Source organism: Ruditapes philippinarum, unplaced genomic scaffold (genome assembly GCF_026571515.1).
Source record: "Ruditapes philippinarum isolate M1 unplaced genomic scaffold, ASM2657151v2 ctg5741_1_1_1_1, whole genome shotgun sequence".
NCBI lineage: Eukaryota > Metazoa > Mollusca > Bivalvia > Venerida > Veneridae > Ruditapes > Ruditapes philippinarum.
The window spans coordinates 76,005-100,166 of NW_026862270.1; the positions used below are offsets into that span (position 1 = coordinate 76,005).

Here is a 24,162-nt window from a genome sequence, read left to right on the forward strand (position 1 = left end):
CCAGTTTGACTACATATTGTAAACCACATTTATTAAAGGTTTAATATTAAATATATAACACTTAATCGTTTTGCATTTACAGTGTTCATAAATCTTGTAAGTTTGTTTTGTAGTTGCATGTACTTGTTATTTGTCTTTCATTTGAGACATATCTGGAAGTTATACAGTTATGTTTGCATGAATAACTTCCAATTATTTCATGATGTAGACTTAAAGCTGCATGCCTCCAGATGACCCAAAATATTTCAAGAAAATTAAATTTGGAAAAACCATACTTAAACTTTGAGAAAAGTGATCAAATTAAAGATTCAAGTTATAATTTATATCTTATGTGCAATTAATGACTGTATTTTGTAGTATTCATCATCATATTTTTACTGCGTTACTAACACAGTAGGGGCTATTTATGCATATTTTGATCTCTGTTTTTGGTAATTTACGTGGATTTTAAGTGCCGATTGTAATGTGGCAAGAACATGTACTTTCTTTGTTCGTTTCACAATATTTTACCTTAAAAAACATTTTCAAAATTTTCATGAAAATTAGGATGAATCTGGAGGCGTGCTGCTTCAAGTCTATTCCTAATGTTTCTTGTTCTACGATGAACAGCAATATTCTTAAAATTATTTATAAAATGGGTAGATCTGTTACTTGTTATTATTCTTAAGAAGTTATTAAGAATCTTTTGTACAACTAGGGATTATAATTATGTTGTAATAAGTAGGATAACAATTTTTAACTCATTGTTTTTTTGTTGTTGAGAAAGAAGTGCAAGGCTGTTTAGTTGGGTTTTTTTTGCCTTGTTCGAGGCTGTTTAGTTTTTTCTTTTGTTTATTGCATGATATATGAGACTGAAAGAGTAGTCTCTTGCTCTCAGCTAGGTTCTCATAAAGGTGAATCAGGTGCATTGATCATATGATAGGTCATGGCTACATATAGGGCATAGGTCATGGCTACATATAGGGCATAGGTCATGGCTACATATAGGGCATATTCTTACTGCCTGGCTGTACTAAATACTTCTCTTTTGGTGTTAAGGATGGAAGGAAGTTTAATTGAAGTACATGTGTGCATCAATAGGTTTAGTATACAAGCTAGTATGTACATTCCCTACATCATCTTTTATTATGTGTACAGCTAGAAAATGTGCAGATCTGAAGTCTTCTCTATGTGTATGATGATTTGATTGTTTCTCTGGAGAAAGACTTCAGGACACAATACTTTGTATTCTGAATTATTTTTAAAGATTATTTCTGATATCTTTATTTGTTTAGGTTTGGTTTAATGTTACACCAACATTGCAAAGGTCATGTGGCTTCGCTTCAGCTAAACTGGTGTAGAAAGTATTCGCTCATGAATAAAACCAGGCTCTGCAAGCTGACTTAAAAGCTTCCTAAGAATCAAAAGTCTGTTGATTCTGTTAATAAATTAAAGTTTCCTGTTATACTTACAAAATATATACAAGCTTTTACTGGTAAGAGATGTGATGTATGAACCAACTTTAAAGCCAAACCAACGATTTTGTGTGAGCTAAAAGGAAAAATTGAAAGAACCTCCAAAAGTAACAATGATTTTTATTGTATATATTACACAAAATATTATATCTTATTATTTATGACCTGTTTTGTAATAAACCTGAATAAAAATACTGTTTTAGTTTGAATTATGTCTTACATTATTTACTAAACTGACCTTGAATTGGTTATTGTTTAAGAAATAATTTCCATCAAATTACATTTGAATATAGATTGTCATTTAACACGAGTTAACAATTAAATTTCACTAATTAAGTTTCTCATTGCAACAATGATTTGCTGGAAGTCCAATTGGCATCATAATGTCATATGGCAATTCCAGCTTTAATTGTAGAAGAAAACCTGTCAGTGCTCCTCTGAGCATTACTTTCAGCACAATTGTGCACCTTTGTTAAAAAGGCATTTAGTAAGGTAGCTTGATAGCTTCCTCAGATGAAATAATCCATGACTGGATTCAAACCCACAGTGGTGTAGGACAAGTGATTACCTTAACCTAACTCAACAACAGAGGCCTCACAAGCATATATGATTAGACAGGCATCAGGAACCATTCTATAAAGTACTGTAGACAAAAAGAAGATGTTAAAACAAAGATATTATTTAAGTAATCTTCTCTTAGATGTTCTGTCCAACTTTCTTTCAACCACTTAACAGAATTTCAAGCTGCCTAAACAGGTTTGAAAGGTTACCTATAAATTAAAATAAAATTGTTCCCAATATTACCAAAGCACACCATATGAACAAAAGGCTTGTAACTTGTTTATAAATATCTATATGTCTTCAAAATTCACTTAAACAAGAGGGCCATGATGGACGATATATCACTCACCTGAACAATTAATTTTGTTAACTATGTATGAAAAGCAGATATAATGTCTTAATCTTAAACTGATATCACAAAGTTCATTTCTGCATCTGAAAAAGTGCAAAATTTAAATTAATGTTCACAAGGTTTTTCCACACTTGGGCCCTGTGACCTAATTTCTAACACCAGATGAACCATACTAAATCTTGAGCTGGAATTCATCCAAACAAACTTTCTGACAAATTTTGATGCCAGATGAACCATGTTCAAATCATCTAAACAACCTTTCTGAAAATGTTTAAGGAATTATTATTAATGGATTGAAAATGTAACTCTAGAGTGTTACCAAAGTTTTTTTTAAATATATCTGGTCTGAGTGACCTAGTTTTTGACCCCATAATGACCCATATTCAAACCTGAAATCATCTAAACAACCTTTCTCACCAATTTCATGGATATTTGAACAGAAACCAATAGAGTGTTAACAAGATTTTTCTATTTTTGGCCAAGACTTCATCTGAGATATACATTGCTTGGACTTGTTCGATAAAAATCCTGACCAAGTTTGGTGGCAATTGTGGCGAAAATATGGCCACTACAGTGTTTACAAACTAGATGTTGACATACGACAGATGACAGACAACAACCATTCAAAGATCCTAAAAGCTCACCCTGAGCCAGCTCAGGTGAGCTTAAAAAAAAAGAAAGAGAGAAAAAAAAAGAGAGAGAGAATTCATGTCAAAAAAGAATAATTATTGTTTCAGATAAGGGTACAAAAAGCATACATTATCTAATCACTATTGTATATGTTGATAATTACAGTTGTCTAGTTAAATTTAAATACCATAATGACTTTCAAAGTATGGAAGTTGTTTAATATTTTCAATTTTCTTTGTTAGAGTCATTAGAGTTACTTTTTTGGGGGAGAATTTAGAAGAAATACTAAAATTTAGTTTTATTTGATATACAAAAAGAATTTAAAATTTCAAACATACATTGTATTACACGGTATATTTTCTCGTGACTTGAACAAATTTATATATAGGAAATTGCACAACTGAAAAGAACTGGAATAAATATACATGTATGCAAAAATGGTTACATAATTGTTTCACTTAATAAAATCAAAAGTCTAACTGATGCATCTACATGAATGAATGACTTTCTGTAGGTATGATAAAATAAGTTAAAAGCATTAATTTTTCTCTCACAATTGATTAATTTACAATGGAATGGTAGAAGTATGGATGTCTGTGCAAGAAAAGTGTTAAAATCCAAGAAAAGATTTATTTTGGAAAACTTAATCTTGAATGATGCGATTCTGGACCATTTGGAGGATCAAGAAATTCTAAATGAGGATATGGTACAACAAATTGCAGTGAGAATATTATTATCTTCTCAGAATATTTTTTTAAAAATATTTTTTAAATCAGAGATAACCTTATTCAAAATGTTTTGATAAAGCAAAGTTATTTCATTTTTTTTTTGGAATTTACATATATCTAAACCAAAAAGCATATAGTCTTATGAACAACTTTGGTTCTTGTTTATGACAAGATAATTCTTCTACTTATTTTGTAACATATATAATTATACCAATAGATCTTATCTGGAACTCGGCAAATAAGGGGCTTTCCCTAAATCTGGAATACAAACAAACTTTTACTTATGCAAAAAAACATTTATAGCCTTTTATGAAAAACACTATGTACACATGTGTATAATCATTCTAAAGCTATGGAGGCATAAACAAACATTAGTTGCTGCCAACAAGACAGACTTTGTTGAAATTAGATCACTCATTAGATCCATTCTTTGGCCAATTATTTTAACTTACTTTTACATCACAAAAAAAATGTCACTGTAAATGTAAAAAACTTGAATTGTAGGCAGAAAGAACAGACAATCAGAAGATCAACAAACTCCTCTACATATTAAAGAGAAGAGGACAAACTGCTTTTCACCAGTTTTTAGATGCAATCAAACAAGACTTCAATTTTGTGTCGGAGGTTCTTAAGGCAGAATATGAAAATGAATTGGACAATTTAAACAGCCAAGGTTATAATAATATTTTTCTATAATTATACATTTTCAGTCATATTTTAGCTGCTTTAAACAGGTGGCAAGTTTGTCATTATAGTGTTGTGATTTTCTCAGGTTGTTTAGGATCACCGATTCCAATACTTTTAGTATTGAGATAATTATACTTACAGTGTTGAGATTCAAATACTTTAAGTGTTGAGACTGTAACATTTTTAGTGTTGAGATTCCAATACTTTTGGTGTTGAGATTCCAATACTTGTAGTGTTGAGATTCTATTAATTGTGTGTTGAGATTCCAATACTTTTATTGTTGAGATACCAATATTTTCAGTGTTGAGATTTTTAAAAATACTTAAAGTGTTGAGATTCTAGCATTTTTAGTGTTGAGACTCCAATACTTTTGGTGTTGAGATTCCAATACCTTCAGTGTTGTGATTCCAATACTTTCAGTGTTGAGATTCCAATACTTTTAGTGTTGAGATTCCAATACTTTTAGTGTTGAGATTCAAATACTTTCAGTGTTGAGATTCCAATACTTTTAGTGTTGAGATTCCAATACTTTTAGTGTTTACATTCTATTAATTATTTATTATTATTTTAGTGTTGAGATTCAAATACTTTCAGTGTTGAGATTCAAATACTTTTAGTGGTGGGACTGCAATACTTTTAGTGTTGAGATTATAATACTTTTAGTGTGATTCCAATACTTTTACTAGGTTTGAGATTCCAATATTTTCAGTGTTGAGTTTCCAATACTTTTAGTGTTGAAATTCCAATATTTTTAGTGTTGAGATTCCAATACTTTCGGTGTTGAGATTCCAATACTTTTAGTGTTGAGATTGAAATACTTTTAGTGTTGGGACTCAGCAATACTTTTAGTGTTGAGATTATAATACTTTAAGTGAAATTCCAATACTTTTAGCCTTGAGATTCCAATATTTTCAGTGTTGAGTTTCCAACACTTTAAGCATTGAGATTCTAATAATGTTAGTGTCACAGCCATTGCTAGGGTCAGAATGAGAGATGTTGTACTTTCTATTATCTCTCATGAAAAGAATTGACTTTATCTATTTATCAAAACCTAATTGGAGTTCACCTGTAACTTTACTTAAAGGTGGTATAATTTTTGTTCTGAAAATTGATATTAAGTTCTCAGTTACTTAACATTCTACGACAGTTTACTTTCAATGCAGACTCAAGCCCCTCTGATAGACAGAGACACAGCTCTGAAGAAAACACCAGCAATGATGAAACAGAACGAGAAAATTGGAACAAAGTTCAAACATCTGTTGGAACCCAAACTTTTGAGGTAGAAAGAAACAAAAATTCTGACTTCATGAAGCGAATGATGCAAGAATCATTTCGGTGTTGGTATACCAAGATCAAGTCTCATATGACTAACAGAAACCTCAGAGAGCTGTCATTTAGAAGCCCTGAACCAGTAACATATGACATGGTTGACCAGCTTATAGATGAGATGATTTCCACAATAGAAGGGTGCTACAAGTAGGTCTAAACTTGTTTCTATATACTATTTTGATTGTGTATTCAAAGCTTTAATTACGGAACGTCTGTGGTTCTACTCAAGTGCCTGTTCGTGCCTGAAATAATGCACGGAAGGGCACCTGAGGTCTTCCTCCACCAGTAAAGCTGGAACATCGCGATATGACCTATGTGTTGGTGTGAGATAAAATCCAATAAAACAAACATATATGAATTGAACCATTGACCTCTATTATCAAGTTGTCGATGTGACGTAAAACCCAAAACAAATAAAGCTGTTTAAGCTGATTCTTATATAAACAAGTCACATAAACTTGAATGTAACGATATGATATACTTGATTATGTTTAACACCAAAACAAACAAAAAAGTTGGAATTTTAATTACAGCACTAATACTGTGACTACAAAGCCATTTACTGCATAGTATTAAAATAAATGGTAAATGACTAACCACTTGGCCATTAATCTCTTCATGAAGAAATAAAAATTTGTTAATTGGTAAGGTCCCAAAGTTGTAAGTTTTGGTATTCTTTAAACATTTTCTTAAAAGAGACAGAATGTTACCGTAATTGACATTTTGTCACTATTAAGAAAAGTAACAAATACACCCAGTCTGACTTTGTATATCCAAAAATTTAAATGATCTTTTTTATATATACAAGAATATCACTAACTTTTTCAGTAAAATATAATAATCTCTTCAAAATACTTTCTTACCACTGTTACAGAACATTGAGGGTTAAAGACAACTTAGTCACTCATGTTATTGAGCTGAAGGAATCAAAAAAGAAAATGAAAAAGGAGTTGAATGAGAAAGACCAGTTAAAGAACAAGTATGCTGATAATATCATCAAACTAGAAAATAGATGCAGACACATCAATGAGATGTTAGAAGAAGAAAAGAGACACAATCAAAAATTGCATGATGAATTTGAAAGTCTGAAAGAGAAATTGGAAGCTCAATTGAAAGAAAAGGATTTGGAAATTGATGAATTAAAGAAGCAGTTACAAAATGCTTTATTAAAAACAAATGAAGGTATTAAAATGGTTGAGAGAGAAAAGAAAGTTAAACCAGAAAGGGAAAACTGCAGACAAAATGCGTTAAGCCTTGGAAGAGAAACAGAACAGACAGAATTAACTAGACAAGGAACATGGCAAAAAAGCAAAAGAGCAAGGTCTGTAGGAGATTACCAAATGAAACAGCACATTTCTTACTACAAAAGTTCATATAAGAATATATATCAGCATGATAAATCCAGAGAAATATCCAAAAAAGCCAGCAGACAGATGACTCATAGTAATGGAAGAGAAAGCAAAGAACTGACAGCCGTAGAGGAACCAGATGGTGTCAATTTAGTAAGAACTCAGTCTTTTGTTGAATTATGCAACAACAGAAGCTCATGCCAGAGTGGAAAGCTTAAACTGAACCAATCACAGAATTCTGACGAAGAAGACAGGAATGACCATAATGTTCCAGATACAAACTTTCACCAATTAAAAACTAATGAAATCTGTAAAGAACAGCAACAAATCTTTATAGCTGGCAATAACTCTGACACAACAAAAACACTTAAGGAGCAAAACAATTCCACTCAAAGTAAGAAAGTAAGAGGAAGAAGAAATTCTCATATTGTCAAACCAAGAAAAACCAACCTGAACCAACAAAGGGTTTGGTTTGGAACACATGAAAACAACCAAGAAGCTATTAAAAAAGCAGGCAGACATGTTCCTAATGAACCAAGAAATCTGAGTTCACTTGTTGTGGTAAATAACAACAAATGTCCACTACAAGAAAGTCCAAGAGGTGCAAAAATTCCTAAAAAACACCCTTGAAATTGAGAGGTTGATAAGTATCTCTATCAAAACATCAGTGAGTGCATTATCAATAATCAATGATTGTTTCTACTTCTTTAGATGGGTCACACCTGTACATGAAATGCCTTTTTCCCAAAGTTATGTACAAAAATCCCAAATGACGACAGAAATTCATATGGCTCACTTTGACTCAGACCAGTTCTCAAAAAGAGAGGGGGAAAAATAACTACTCACTATATAATTTGTTTATAAAAATACATGACAGACTCTGTTAAGTATTTTGATTTTGGTATTAACATAGAAATAGATTAGGTCTAAGGCAAACAAGAGGATAGATTGAAATGAAAGAACTCTTTTTATTTGTATATTATGTGTACACTGTTTTATATAATTATTTTTCCCTTTATTTTGTTATTTTACTTGTTAACACGTTCAATTCTTTTTATGTTTTTAAATACAAAGTAATTGTTCAAAATTTGTTCAAATCCATTGTTTTGGTAGCAACAGTTCTATTGTAGTTTTTAAATACCCAACATTATATTTAATTGGCCCATTGTTTGAATTGAAAACTTCTTTATCTCCGGTCTCATTATACGAAACTACTTTGATTTCAATGTCTTAGTCATTGTCTGTGTTGGTTAAGTTGCTTAAAACTACCTAATTATTTTAATTATGGAGCAGTAAATCATCTTAGTATTTATATTTAGTACGCATATACCTAAATATCTACAAAAATGTACTAAATGAAATGTTATAAAAAAACTGAACAGTCAATAGTTATGTTTGACAAGCACTGACTAAATCTTTCGAGATGTATAAAAGAAAAAAGAGTCTAGTCTTTAAATCTTTTACCAAATGTCCTCACAAATATTGGCTTATTTCTGAGCTAGTCCAGTGTGTATTTAGCAAATCTATGGACAAATTGATGATTTAACATAATAGGATAAGGCATTGTTGCACTAAACATAAATTGGCAAGCTTTCCAAAACAAATTCCGGTATCTTGCCCTATATTCTAAACTTGGATCAGAATGACAGGATGTTCAGTTTTAACTTATTCCCTGAAGTAATTTGCAAAAACTAACTTTTTATATAATGCAACTTATATTAAAAGAGAATATTTATATTAAATTTAATGAAGTGTGAAAACAACACTGTTGAAATTTATATAAAATATAGTAACAGTTTGTTTGAATGTTAGTTAAGCATTGTTTGATGGTTAGAATTTGTAAAAACTCTGTATATCTGGATCAGCGGAAATTCACATTTGAAATTTTGAGACCAATATGGGGTTCATCCCTGTGTATTTGGCTTTTAAATAGTTGGGTTGTTCCAGTATTCCTACTTGAATACTGTATAACCAACCTTAAGATTATGCCTGCTTTTTAAATTTGTCTTTGATATTTAGGTTTCATAACCTCTGATAACCTTTCAAAATACAGATATTTTTGAATGGAAGAAAATTACCATTCTATATCAAATATTGAATTCCGCTTTAGCAGATACACGTGGGTGTGAACAAATGACAGTTCCATCAACAGGTTCAATTAAATTAAGCCTGCAACATTTTTGTCATTTGGGACATTCTTTAGGGATTCCTTTTCTATTTCATGTATACTAAAGTCTTGGTTTTAGGCACTTAATTAGGTAGATGCATGTACTTAATTTGTGATATAAATTCAGATACCAATATATAAATGGATGATGTGAAATTCCAATGGTTTATGTAGTTCAAATTACTTCAGCTTATGTAAAACAGCATACAGTTTACTTTCTTGATTGTATCATGTATGAAATATCATAAAGGTTCATACTTTTTACAATTTCGTTATAGGTAAAAAGCCTATAGAAAATAAAAGAATATAAGTACAACAATTAATACATCTGTACTAAGAATATTTAGGTCATATTGCTTTAAGAAAATTTGTAATCATCAGTTTTTTTTAAAGCAAATTGGATTTTTATTCACTTCTTAACAAATTTTATGGGTTATTCATTTATAATCAAAAGATAAAGGTATCATATATCTGGCGTCAGTCAAGGAATAATGTTAGGACCACATGTATTTGATTAAACAGTATGATTAAATCCATCGTTTAGACAATTGATCTGGTTTTTTCATTCATCACATATTAGTGTTAACAAAGGCTAAAATACTTTTAAAACAAAGTATATGCCAAACACACATAGAGTATATTTAAAACAATGACGACAATAATCAGAAAAGATGACATTGCAGTATTGATAAGCATGACATCAAATCCTTAAAAAGCTTTAATTACAAAAAGAACAATCATTTCTGTGACTATGATTTAAATTTAAGAAAAGCTACATGGACATTTAAATCTAAAGTGTTTTAGAAAATTAAGACAATTTGAAACTTCAGGTTTTCATCCAATTTTCCTCGTTTTTTTATTTTGTTTTGTTTTGTTTTTCTTAGATTTTGGGAAATATCCTGTAAGATATTCAAATTTGTGAATAAAGTGAAATAATGCTTTGGATACACATCAACAGAATAAGGAAGATACATATAATTTGAATAAAAGTATAATATTAAACATAAAAAATAAAAATAAGGAAAGAGCTCAATTAAGGATAATGTAGCCAACTGGAAAAAAGTAAAAAAAACATAAGTGACTTTGAAAAAAAAATCTTTTGAACAAACCAAACAGACATAAAATCGAATAAGGATAATATAACAACAGAATAAAAGTTTTTCAAAAACTGGAAAACCTAATATATGCATGAAACTAATCAAGGTCAAAGTGACCTGCAAAAACCAGTGAAAATGGATGAGGCTGCAAGAGAGGTGTTAAAGAAGTGTAAAGCTGAGATAAAGAAGAATCTAAATCTTGATGATGATATCTTGGATACATTGGAGGCAGATGATACTCTTAGTAATGACCATGTACAGAAAGTCAAGGTTTGTTAATACAATTTTATGCTACTTAATTATGTTATATTTATTAATAAATTAATTTACAATACCAGTTATAAGGACTGTGTATTGTCAGGGTACAGGTGATACGATACGATTCAGGATACAGAGGGACATTATACGCAAATACGTTTGTGATACACCAGTAAATGGATGATTGAATTATTTAAAAATGTTTTATGTCAAAATATCATACTTTTCATGAGACTTTATAATTCAGCCATTCAAATATAAAGCAGAACACATTTACAAGGGGCAACTTGGAGGAAGACTTCAGAATTCAGATGCTACTTCATAACAAGAGGGCCATGATGGCCTTAGATCGCTCACCTGACCCATCAAACTCATCCAAACAATTACCTAGACAAGCATTCTGACCAAGTCTCATGACAGGTGAGTCAAAAATGTGACCACTACAGTGTTAACAAGGATTATCCATATTTGAGCAGTGTGACCTAGTTTTTTACCCAGGTGGTGACCCATATTCAAACTTGACCTAGAAAATCATCAAAACAAACTTTCAGACCAATTTCCAGGATACTTAGATCAAAACAGTAGCAACTAGAGTGTTAACAAGATTTTTCTACTTTTAGCTCCGGTGACCTTTTTTCATATGCGATTTCAAACTCATCCGAGCAATTACCTAGACAAGCATCCTGAACCAAGTTTGATGATAATTGAGTTGAAAATGTGACCACTAGAATGTTAACAAGGTTTTTCAATATTTGGGCGGTGTGACCTAGTTTTTTATCCAAGATGACCCATGTTCGAACTTGACTTAGAAATAATCACAACAAACTTTCAGACCAATTTACAGGATATTTGGATCAAAACAGTAGCCACTAGAGTGTTAACAAGATTTTTCTATTTTTAGCTCCTGTGACCTAGTTTTTCATCCGAGATGACCAATGTTCGAACTCATCCAAGCTATCAACTAGACAAACATCCTGACCAAGTTTGATGATGATTGAGGCAACATTGTGACCGCTAGAGTAATTAACAAGGTTTTTCTTATTTTTAGCTCTTGTGACCTAGTTTTTCATCCGAGATGACCAATGTTCGAACTCATCCGAGCTATCAAATAGAAAAGCATCCTGACCAAGTTTGATGATGATTGAGGCAAAAATGTGACCGCTGGAGTGTTAACAAGGTTTTTCTATTTTTAGCTCCGGTGACCTAGTTTTTCATCCGAGATGACCCATGTTCGAACTCATGCAAGCTATTACCTAGACAAGCATCCTGACCAAGTTTGATGATGATTGAGGCAAAAATGTGACCGCTAGTGTGTTAACAAATATTCTATTTTTAGCTCCGGTGACCTACTTTTTCATCCGAGATGACCCATGTTCAAACTCATCCAAGCTATCACCTAGACAAGCATCCTGACCAAGTTTGATGATGATTGATGCAAAAATGTGACCGCTAGAGTGTTAACAAGGTTTTTTTATTTTTAGCTCCAGTGACCTACTTTTTCATCAGAGATGACCCATGTTCGAACTCATCCAAGCTATCACCTAGACAAGCTTCCTGACAAAGTTTGATGATGATTGATGCCAAGATGTGACCGCTAGAGTGTTAACAAGGTTTTTCTGTTTTTAGCTCCGGTGACTTACTTTTTCATCCGAGATGACCCATGTTCGAACTCATGCAAGCTATCACCTAGACAAACATCCTGACCAAGTTTGATGATGATTGAGGCAAAAATGTGACCTCTAGAGTGTTAACAAGGTTTTTCTATTTTTAGCTATTGTGACCTAGTTTTTCATCCGAGATGACCCATGTTCGAACTCATCCTAGCTATCAACTAGATAAGCATCCTGACCAAGTTTGATGATGATTGAGGCAAAAATGTGACCGCTGGAGTGTTAACAAGGTTTTTCTATTTTTAGCTCCGGTGACCTAGTTTTTCATCCAAGATGACCCATGTTCGAACTCATCCGAGCTATCACCTAGATAAGCATCCTGACCAAGTTTGATGATGATTGAGGCAAAAATGTGACCTCTAGAGTGTTAACAAGGTTTTTCTATTTTTAGCTCTTATGACTTAGTTTTTCATCCGAGATGACCCATGTTCAAAAACTCATCCGAGCTATCAACTAGATAAGCATCCTGACCAAGTTTGATGATGATTGAGGCAAAAATGCAACCGCTAGAGTGTTAACAACAAAATGTGAACGGACGGACGACGGACAATCATCGATCCTAAAAGATCACCCTGAGCATGCTCAGCTTTCTATATTCCAGTTTAACAGAAACCTGACAGAACTGATCGAAAGTCCATGGTGGTATTCATACTCACAGTAATATGGGCTTGTGTCTTGAAAACAGCATTCTAAATCACTCAACTACAGATGCAACTTACAGCAATTAGTCTTAAAATCCCCCTCCCCCAACCAATGATTCATTTTATAGAAAAAAAAAATCATCAGCACTGCTCTTGTACTAAGATTTATTCTAGCTCACTTTCCCTGTTTTCTACAGCTAATTCCCTGATTATCACCTTCCATTTCAGGCTGAGAAGACAAACTCTGAAAAGATCTCAGTATTATTATTTGTACTACAAAAGAAGGGACCAAATGCATTTACAGCTTTTATAAATGCTATCAGTCCAGCTTACAAATTCCTGGCAGACAGGCTTATGGAGAGATACAATGAAGAAGTCAAGAGAATAGATAGAGGTAAATGTGAAAACTAGGGAAATTACTCAATAAGAAGACTGAAAGCTATCATTATAATTATGTCCCCTTAATGAATATCAAACTCCACATATAACGATATTCAGGGGACCACCAAATTATCTACTTAATATCTGGATATCGTTATATCTGAGAGGCAACAAATTTGAAAACAGGAAGTTATTTCTGAAATATCACTGTATCCAATATATTATATCATTACAGTCAGAGTGTAAACATATGATATAAAGAAGGACTGAGGTTGGGACTGCTGCAAAACCATCTTTAATAGCTATATTTCTAGTTTACTGTACATTTGAAATAAAACATTTTAAAATGGTAATAAAATAACACATCCATAAAAGATAATATAAGTAGATTTTTAAGGGTAAAGATTACATTTTAGCAATAAAGATGTCAATAACTTTAAATCAAGCCTAACTACAGACATTTGTCTAACAAGAAATAACCTTCTAATCTACAGACTCTGGTAACAGCTCTGAAGGATCTTTGGAACATAGTGAAAATACTAAAACAGAAGTTACTGATCCTAAGGAGCCAATTTCTCCAACAATTCAAACGAAAACCTCATTGCCACATGTAGGTCATCACAACTCCCAACATTATCAGAGGTATGCATTTTCTGTAATCATATTATTGTTGAATGACTTGAACTTTATTTAACAGTTATTTTATAATTCAAATAAGTAAAAGAACTATTGGATCTTTATGTGTCTGTATTGACATAAATTAATTACCTCTCACCACTGGAGATTTAAATTCCACAAGAAAGGTCAAAATGTTTTATGTAAAATGGTTATATATATAAAGCTTGATAAAAGAGGTAAATGGTTCCACTCATAATGTGTCCTCTAATGCATGAAATAATGGTCACATAAGTGCCAACCTCAGTCACTATTAGACCTTTGAAGTATTTCTGACAGAAGCTCAAGAAATGAAAATAATCTGTGAAAGAAACACAAGAAACTTAAATAATTTGTGAAAGAGACATAAGAAATGGAAAAAAAATTCATGTGTAAATGTGAATGCGGAAAAAATGCAACATATCAAGTTCAAACTATGAACTACATTGAAAACAAATGGTCCTGAAGAGATATATCTTTATTAAATTTCATATAATTTCTCTTTTTAACTTTAGAACAATTTCAACAATAATAATAAATGATGTAATGTAATTAACATTATCTTTATAAATACAATATAATGTAGTTACCAAAGGATATAGTAATACCTTCCTTTACAGATACAATTTTTCTAAATATTGTTGACCTTAACTCAACAACATTTCCAATTAAGTAAACTTCAGTCTGGTCCACAATATCATTAGCCTCTTTTAACTTTCACATGACAGGAGCACAGTCAATGATCCGCTAAACAGTAATTTACCTCATGAGCACCATTCTCCCAGACGTCAATCAAACCACTCTTCCGACTTTGCTATCTATCCAACCAACCACTTCCTACATGGTAACCATGCTTCAAGGAGATCTAGTCATTCTATAGACTTTGCAACACATCAGAGTTTGAATGGCATGTACACCAAGCTGAAGATGCATTTGTTCCATATGAACGAGAGAGAGCAATCTTTCAGTAGTCCTGAACCAGTCACGTTTGAAAAGGTGGAGGAATTGTTGGACAAGCTCCTCAAACTTGAACAAAACTGTACCAAGTAAGTTTAATTTGGTTTTAATAGTTAATTTTTCATATTCCTTAATTCTAAATTTTTGAAAAATGTATAATTTCATTACCATGTCATATTGGAATAATATAAATCTATGAAGAAAATAAATTAATTTTAGTGTTAAATATAGATCATGAAAAGGAAAAAACAAAGTTCAAAATGCTAACTTGTTCATTTTTATGCTCCCCAAAGGGAGAGCATATAGTCGCCACCTTGTTATGCTCCCCGAAGGGAGAGCATATAGTCGCCACCTTGTCCGTCCGCACTCACAGGACAGTAATTATGTGGCCAGAAATACAATAGGTAACTGTTCTTTCTCTTTGATGTCATTCATTCCGTAATGCTTTTATATGGCTATTTTCTTTTGTGTGGCTAAAAAGAACAATAGAGAGAACAATAGAGTAGCCACATTATTACTCTCCTGTTAGAACTTCCGTCTGTCTGTCCGTCCGTTGTCTTGTCCGGAGCATTACTTGAAAACCATTGGAGATAATTTGTTTAAACTTCATACAGTGGTAGTGGTAAAGGGCATTGAGGAGGAGTGTAGTGTCAAAGAACCATAACTCTATTTTGCCCGGTTATTGAATTATCTCCCCTTATAGAAAAATCTTGTCCGGGACATAACTCTTAAACTATAAGAGATATCAACATGAAACTTTGTTGGCAGATAGATCTCAATGGGTAGATGTGCAGTGTACAAGAACCATAACTCTATTTTGCCCGGTTATTGAATTATCATCCCTTTTTAAAAAAATCTTGTCTGGGAAATAACTCTAAAACTACAAGAGGTATCAACATGAAACTTTGTAGGTAGATGGATCTCAATGGGTAGATGTGCAGTGCACAAGAACTTGAACTCTGCCTTGCCTAATTTTGAAGTTATTGCCCTTTGTTTATTTTTACTTTTTGAACTTTGTCTGGGACATTACTCTAAAATTATTAGAGATATCAACATGAAACTTTGTTGGCAGATAGATCTCATTGAGTAAAAGTGCAGTACAAAAAAAACCATAACTTTGTTTTGCCCAATTTTTTAATTATCTCCCCTTTTAAAAAAATCTTGTCCGTGAAATAACTCTAAAACTACAAGAGGTATGAACATGAAACTTTGTAGGAAGATGGATCTCAATGGGTAGATGTATAATGAATAAGAACTTGAACTCTGCCTTGCCAAATTTTGTAGTTATTGCCCTTTGTTCATTTTGAACTTTGTCAGAGACATAACTCGGAAACCATAAAAGGTATCAGCAAGAAACTTTGTAGGTTGATAGATCGCATTGATTAGAAGTGCATTGCGAAGAACAGTAACTCTGCCTTGCCTAATTTTTTAATTATTGCACTTTGAACATTTTCATGGGACATAACTCTGAAACTACAAGAGATGTACTTTCCTGTGTCGAAAACCTATTCGGGGAGCATCACCAGGCTCAAACCGGGCTCTCGTTAAGTTTGATTTTACAGTTTTGAAATTTTAGAAACAAGAAACAAATAAATATTCATGTAAAATAAGGATATTCCAAAGTGTGGCATTCAGCCCTCAAACTCCAACAATGCCACCTTTACAAAAAAGATACTTGGCCAAACCAAATCCTTTCAAGTCCTTCTGTGTAATAGTTCAAGAACAAATGGGTACCTTCATAGCAAACTTGAACTATCTGTAAGCTAAATGGATAACTTGATCAAATGCAAAAATAACATTCTGCCAGGTGGAAAAAAATATAATCAAAACCTTAACCACTACAACCTATGTGATCTCAAGTCAAAAACCTTAACCATTGCAACATATGTGATCTCAAGTTAACCGCTACAGCCTATATGATTTTAAGTCAAAAACCTTAATCACTACAATCTGTGTGAGTTCAAGTCAAAAACCTTAACCACTACATCCAAGTGATTTCAAGTCAAGAACCTTAACCAGTTCAACATAAAATATGTTATTTCAAGTAAAAAACCTTAATCACAGAGTCATTGAGACCTACAACATATTTGAAGTAAAATAACAACTTAACCAATAAATCACCAAGACCTACACTATACATAGATCATAACAACCAATACTTATTTCTATTTCAGGGCAATTGGCGCAACCAACAAAGATTCATTACTCACAAACATTATAAACTTGAAACTCTTGAAAGCTGATCTTCAGCAAAATTTAAACAAAAAAGAAGAACAAGTACAAAAGTATGCCAGTAAGATTCTTAAACTGGAAACAAAGTGTAAAAACAATGAAATGACACTGAACCAGCAACAAAAAACCATTGAAACTCTCAAACTTGAGAATGAAAGACTGAATGAGGAAAATAAAAAACTCAAGGACGATCTGTATCAACAAGAGCAAACAAAACAAACTGAGAGTGAAAATCACACCAGAGACAGAAAGTTTAAAATAATCACCAGACAGAATGAAGAACTAAGAAGTCAAGTAGCATGGTATGAAAAAGAACATGATATCATGAGTCAAAAGTTAAGTGTTTTAAGTCATCAAATACATAATCAGTCTAGCTTAATATCAAAAGATGTCACAGGAATTGCTGCTGAAAGTGTGAAGAAAAAGGAAACAGTAGCAAAGAGCAAAGTGGTTTCAGGAATAAATGAGCAGTCATTGTATAAATCAACCTCATCAAACTTACAAGAGTGCAAGGACTGGTGTGCTGGTTCTAATTCCAGGAGTAACTTACAGCAAATGAAAAATAAAATCCTTTTTGCTGAATCGAAAAGAAATGAAAGCAAAAGTCCTCATAAAGATCCCTCTCACCATGACAGGGATACTACAGCTGTACCAGAACAACCTGATCAAAATCATAATATACTTAACAATCAAAGACATCAACCAGCAAACTCTTTCGAAGCAATGGCAAAATTATCGTCAATTAAACAAAGTGTATCACAAACAACTTTAATGAAACAAAAGTCCCTTATTCAGGCAAAAAAACCATTAATTCACAAAGGTTTAAAGAAAAACCCAAGATGGGTTAGGAAGCCGTTGAGATAATAAAGCATGTGAACATGATTATGAATATTATAGAGTTGAGAACAGTGCTTTATTTTATATTTGAGTGATGCTATGTCCATCCTTTTCAATAATGTTTGATACCCCTAAATAATTGACATTTATCATTCGTACTACAAATAAATTAATACATGTTTTTAGAAACTGCAGTTCTGGAATAACATGAAATATTGAGAACTAACTTTTTTTTCTATTTAAGGAACAATTTATCATACTTCTACTACAAAGAATGTATCAACGAAAAAGAAGACTAGTCTTTGTATAAATTGTAGAAAAAACTATCAGAAAAATGTTTCAAATTGATGGCTTGAGCATTAAAATCAATAGTGACCATCAAAAACTGTGACTACTTATTATTAGCATTTAAAACACACTGATGCTATTTGCATATATACTAGTATAAGAATATACTTTTTACATATAAATAAAACATTATTTTTTCTGAAGAATAAATAAAAACGATAATAGGAATACGGGACTGTTATTATTGTATTTCAGTATATTGTTTGTGTGGCTAAACTATATAAGGAAAACATGTCTTTTGCACACACAAAAAAATATTAAAATATGTTTTGTGCTGATTATTATCCTTTATCATGCTTTTGTTCAATAAATATGCCATGACAATCCATTGATAGATTGAGGAACTTTGAGAAGAAACAAAGGAAAAAAAAGCTGACACTAGAGTTTTTAACCTACCCGATTGATTGGATTGATTTGATCCAATCAAATCTAATCCTATATCCTATCCTATCTACCTATCTATCCTGGTCCTATAAGAATACATAAATATCATTGCAGTTGGGTCTCTTGATACAACTCCAGGTATTGGAAGGGTATTTTGGCTGATACTTTTGATGACAATTTTTGTTATATTACAAAATGAAACTGGAACCTTCTTTCTTCCAATTCTTAGGCAAACTTTGAGAACTGTGTCCAAAGGACACTGCTGCCCCCACTGACAACATATATATGATATATAGTGAAAAAATCAACAAAGGGCCATAATTCTGTTAAATTTGGTCACAGCAAAAATTCCTTCCTTTACTACCATCTACACATTAAGGTTGTTCATCCCTGTAAGTTAAGGCAAAATCTGCCATCTGGTTTAAGAGGAGTTGCGTTCACAAAATTTCTATATGGTATATAGTGAAAAAATCAACAAAGGGCCATAATTCTGTTAAATTTTGTCGCAACAAAAATTCCTTCCTTTACTACCATCTACACATTAAGGTTGTTCATCCCTGGAACTTTAGGCAAAATCTGCCATCCGGTTTAAGAGGAGTTGCGTTCACAAAATTTCTACATAGTATATAGTAAAAAAAAATCAACAAAGGGCCATAATTCTGTTAAATTTTGTCGCAGCAAAAATTCATTCCTTTAGAACCATCTACACATTAAGGTTGTTCATCCCTGGAAGTTTAAGCAAAATCTGCCATCCGGTTTAAGAGGAGTTGCGTTCACAAAATTTCTACATAGTATATAGTGAAAAAATCAACAAAGGGCCATAATTCTGTTAAATTTTGTTGCAGCAAAAATTCCTTCCTTTACTACCATCTACACTTTAAGGTTGTTCATCCTTGGAAGTTTAAGCAAAATCTGCCATCCGGTTTAAGAGGAGTTGCGTTCACAAGATTTCGGGACGTACGGACAGACATACGGACGGACAGACAAGTGCAACGCTATATGCTCCCACTTTGTGGGGGCATAAAAAGTTGAATGGAATGTTGGGTTCAAGCCTTACTTGTACTCTGTTTCTTCACATGACAAAAGTTCTGTTCAAGGATGATTTTATAGCTTTTATCATCAGATGAAACTTTAATATTGATCATGAATAGAGGCTGGCCAATATTTTTTTTTTTACACTAAATCAAGTTTTGCTTTTTTACTTTTATTTTAGCTCCAGCTATCCATACAATGTTATTAAACTATAGCTATTTTTTTATAAAGACATTGAATGTGAACACCATCTTTACTCATTGAATAGTTTTTTCTGCATAAATTTATATATACCGGTAAGCAAGTTTCTTGATTAAAAAGCTTAAAAAAATAAAATAAAATTACATGGTAAATATGGAAGATTACAAATGAACAGTCACTTAATATCTGTTAAATCAGATGGTTCTACTGACACTTCCTGCAAAGAGGCTGAAAAAGTGCTGGAACAGAATATAAAAGCATAGAGCATGAGGTTGACGGGGAGGTTGAAGTAAGAGAGGAAAAGATAGCAGAATGGGTGGTATCAGCAAGATTCCAATGAACATGACCCAACTGTTGATGACTACATAGAGAATAAAGCTGAACTTGCAACAGGGACATTGAAATGCTTATTAAATAGGAATAAAGAAGAAGCTCAATTGTTACATAGAGAAATAAAATACCATCATTTTTACGCAAGAATAATAAAATGCCTTCATTTTAAATTTAAATTATCACATAAATAAATTCAGTGTTACATAAGAGTATCATTTTATAAATGCTTTGCTTACTTTAAGCTCACTATCTAACTAAAAAAAATTGGCTTCAAGTCATGAAATGTTAGTCTTTTATTTAAAAGGAAATATATTGTTCTCTTTAAATAAGATTTGTTACATATAGATCAATACTAAATTGACAAGTTTATCTATTGCAAAATAAATAACATGTAACTTGTGACCTTAATTGGCAGATAAATCTCGTGAACAAGCCATTAAGAGGTTAACAAAATCCCAATACCTTGATTTTTCGATAAATTGATAATGAAAAATATATCTCTTCTGATGACCTTGACCTAATAATAGGTATTACTCATTACTAAAAATAGCATCAAATCATGCCCGCTTAGATACTACAGCAAAAATAACATAATAATAACCTCTTTGAATCCAAAGCCAAGATTATGTCATACCAGGATTTTAAAACAGGTAATAAATTAGTGGATATGTTTTTAGAAAAATTAATGTTTAACATAGGACCCTATGAGACTTTTTTTATCCAGTCTGTAAGATAACCCATAAAAGTCATTAATTTACCTGTATTCAATCAATGTAAACATTCTGCTTCATTTTGATTCACATGATTTGGAAATTCTAGCATTATGAAGGGTCTTCAAATGATTAGTTTTACTCACCATGATTTGCCATTGTCTTAACAATGTTACAAAGAATAGTTTAAGATTCATCAACAATATACTACTAGACGATCAATCGTCTTACGTTACAACATTCGCTACTCCTTTCGGTAGATATAGATACTTAAGGTTACCATACGGTATATCATCATCAAGTGATATATTTTGTCAAAAGGTCAATCTGATATTCGAAGGAATAAATGGAATACACCCTCTTGTTGATGATATTTTAATATGGGGAAACATGCAAGGTGAACATGACAAACATCTAACACAAGTTTTATTAAGTGCGCGCGAGCAAGGTATCAGGTTTAATGAGCAAAAATGCACAATTGGCGCCAAATCAGCACCATTCTTTGGTCATATCATTACGGAAAGTGGGTTAAACTTGTACAGAAAGTTCATACAGGTCACATGGGAATTACGAAAACACTTGAACGTGCTAAAGATTCAATATTCTGGCCAGGCATGTCCAAGCAAATTAAAGAATATGTAAGCAAATGTAGCATATGTCTAACATACCGCGACGCAAACACAAAAGAACCGCTTATGACTACAGAATTCCCCAAAAGACCTTACCAAAAAATAGCAGCAGACCTGTTCCATTTTCAAGGTAAAGAGTATCTACTGACGATAGATTATTATTCAAGATTTTTTGAAATAGACCATTTACAAAACACAACATCAAAAACAGTCATTCTGAAACTTCAGAAACAAATGTCGAGACTGTCAATACCTGAAGTCTTTGTCTCAGACAATGGTACTCAATTTTCAAGCTCCGAATTCAAAGAATTTGCTAAAGAGTGGGGTTTCGAGCACAGAACTTCATCCCCCGGATACCCCCAGTCGAACGGTCTTGCGGAAAAGGGCGTAGATATCGCCAAAAAAACTAATGCAAAAGGCTAAAGATACAAACACAAACATTTACATTGCATTATTAGAATATCGTAATACACCTCTTGAATGCGGATATTCTCCGAGTCAACTGTTAATCGGCCGGAGAACTAAATCCGTTGTGCCAGTTACAAATAAAGCACTGGTACCCATTTTAGTAAATGACTCAAAAGTGCGCAGTCTAATGAAAAAATCGAAAGACAAACAAAAGGTCAATTATGACAAAAATGCAAAATATTTGCCACCTTTGTCCTTGAATCAATCAGTACGCATTAAAATAGGAAAAATTTGGAAACGCAGGAAAATAGTAAAAGTACATAGTGACCGCTCCTATCATATACAACTTGCTGACGGCAGCATATATCGGAGAAATCGGTCAGTATTACGCAAAAGTCCGGAAGACACAACCGATATTGAATCATTTCATGCGCAAGTCTTATATCATGATAAAAATTCTAGTACCCCTGAATAACCTCTCGAGGAAAATAACTCATCTCAGGTACAAAGTGACCCGCCGATGAACTCGCGTGCTAGAACAAGGGCTGGACGATTGTTGCGTGGCAATCCGAAGTATGATAATAATGAATGGGTTAGATAATAACAGTTATTGAAAATAATGAGTTTAAAGTATTTTGTTATCACAGTAATATACCGTGACTATCAAAAAAATAAAGAACTAAACTATGTTACGTAGAGAAAATTAATAAACAGTTCAATCAGTATTTTTGAAATTAGCTATGAATATTATTTTTAAGCATGCATTATTATTTAGTAACATAAATGATTTAAAATAAAAGAAGGGAGATGTTCTATATTGATATATATTGAAACAGACTTTAGTTGCTGATAAGCTCCGCCTCCATAGCATGCTACATGTAACATCACTTGTGTATTAAATCTTGGAATATTAAGACGTACTCTTGTTGTCTCTTCTAGTTCAAATTATACAAAAGTATATTTTACTGGACATCTCATTTGAGATATAATATTCTTGATAATATACTTGTCACTAAAACAAAACATACAACAATCATGCAATACTGCCTTTGTCCATTTCAAATTAAATGCACTTTATTAAATGAATAAAACATGTGCCAGTCGCAAACCCACTTCTAAACCCTGACTGAAACTGCCTGACCATGACTCGAACACATGACTTTCAGAAGACCAACTGAGCTATCTGGCCGGCTACACATTTTCTCTTAAATAATGAAACAGTTCTAAACCACAACATATTTCTCCACTATATTGATTAATGTCCTTGAATTTCTGATGTTAACAGAGCATAGTGAATTAAACTCATGGTTATATGCAGTCACAGGATGATAAAAACTTTCAGCTTCACCATAACTCAAACCTGTGACCCACAGAATAATGAACTGAGCTATCTGGCCACTTACACATTTTCTCCCCTAAATAGTGAACAGTTCTAAACCATGACAGATATTTAGATTTTCAAATTAACAGATAAATAATTCTTAATTAATAAATAAGAAAAAAAAAACCCTTACATACTCATATAGTCTTAATTAAGATAACAATTTATATACCATTGTATAATTATTTTTACTAAAAAGGGCTTAGACAGTTATTGGTTGTGCCATTATTTATAACAGGTCAATTTAAAAGTGAACATAACTGTGCTAATTCATGTACAATATCTATTTTTTGTACAGATAAAAAACTAACCTTTTTTCTATGATAAGAAATTTTATAAAGACTGATTTGTATTTTGCATCATTGAGGGCACCGGGCGAAAACATGAAAATTATGCAACCAACGAACCACTTCGTGGTAGATTGTATTTTCATGTTTTCATCTGGCGCCTGGTTACTTTTTGTACTTTGTTGGTTTTCATGTGGCACATTAAATCACCCACTATAAATTTAGTGTACAAATTTATTCAAAGGCAAGTAACAATCTACTCTATGAAAAATATGTTGTCGGGTTGACTCAGGAGACCTGGAGATTGAGACCGGTGTCCCTCCATTACAAATAGATAAGGCAGAAGCTGTCCGTTTCAAACTACGCACATGTTAGAAAAAAAATAGTAAATGTAACTATTCAGAATATGATTTGTTTTGAGACTTTATCAATTATATTTGCTGGATCCAAGATTCAGGACATTTT

At 32.4% G+C, this 24,162-nt stretch overlaps 3 protein-coding genes across 3 annotated transcripts; all 3 read left to right on the forward strand.

Moving 5' to 3' along the window:
• Window positions 1–3,342: 3,342 nt before the first annotated feature.
• Window positions 3,343–8,323, forward strand: LOC132718476 (synaptonemal complex protein 1-like). Its single transcript, XM_060702174.1, has 4 exons — window positions 3,343–3,718; window positions 4,230–4,398; window positions 5,576–5,888; window positions 6,616–8,323. Exons 1-4 carry the CDS (start codon window positions 3,584–3,586, stop codon window positions 7,718–7,720), a joined length of 1,722 nt encoding a protein of 573 aa, XP_060558157.1. The 5' UTR covers window positions 3,343–3,583; the 3' UTR covers window positions 7,721–8,323.
• A 1,709-nt stretch (window positions 8,324–10,032) lies between these two features.
• LOC132718481 (uncharacterized) lies at window positions 10,033–18,694 on the forward strand. The gene is made up of 5 exons (XM_060702180.1): window positions 10,033–10,624; window positions 13,152–13,317; window positions 13,799–13,946; window positions 14,687–15,004; window positions 17,090–18,694. The coding sequence occupies exons 1-5, from the start codon at window positions 10,442–10,444 to the stop codon at window positions 18,009–18,011; spliced, it is 1,737 nt and encodes a 578-aa protein (XP_060558163.1). The 5' UTR covers window positions 10,033–10,441; the 3' UTR covers window positions 18,012–18,694.
• Window positions 18,695–21,462: 2,768 nt separating this feature from the next.
• On the forward strand, window positions 21,463–22,044 carry LOC132718482 (uncharacterized protein K02A2.6-like). The gene has a single exon (XM_060702181.1). The coding sequence runs from the start codon at window positions 21,463–21,465 to the stop codon at window positions 22,042–22,044; it is 582 nt and encodes a 193-aa protein (XP_060558164.1).
• Window positions 22,045–24,162: the final 2,118 nt, after the last annotated feature.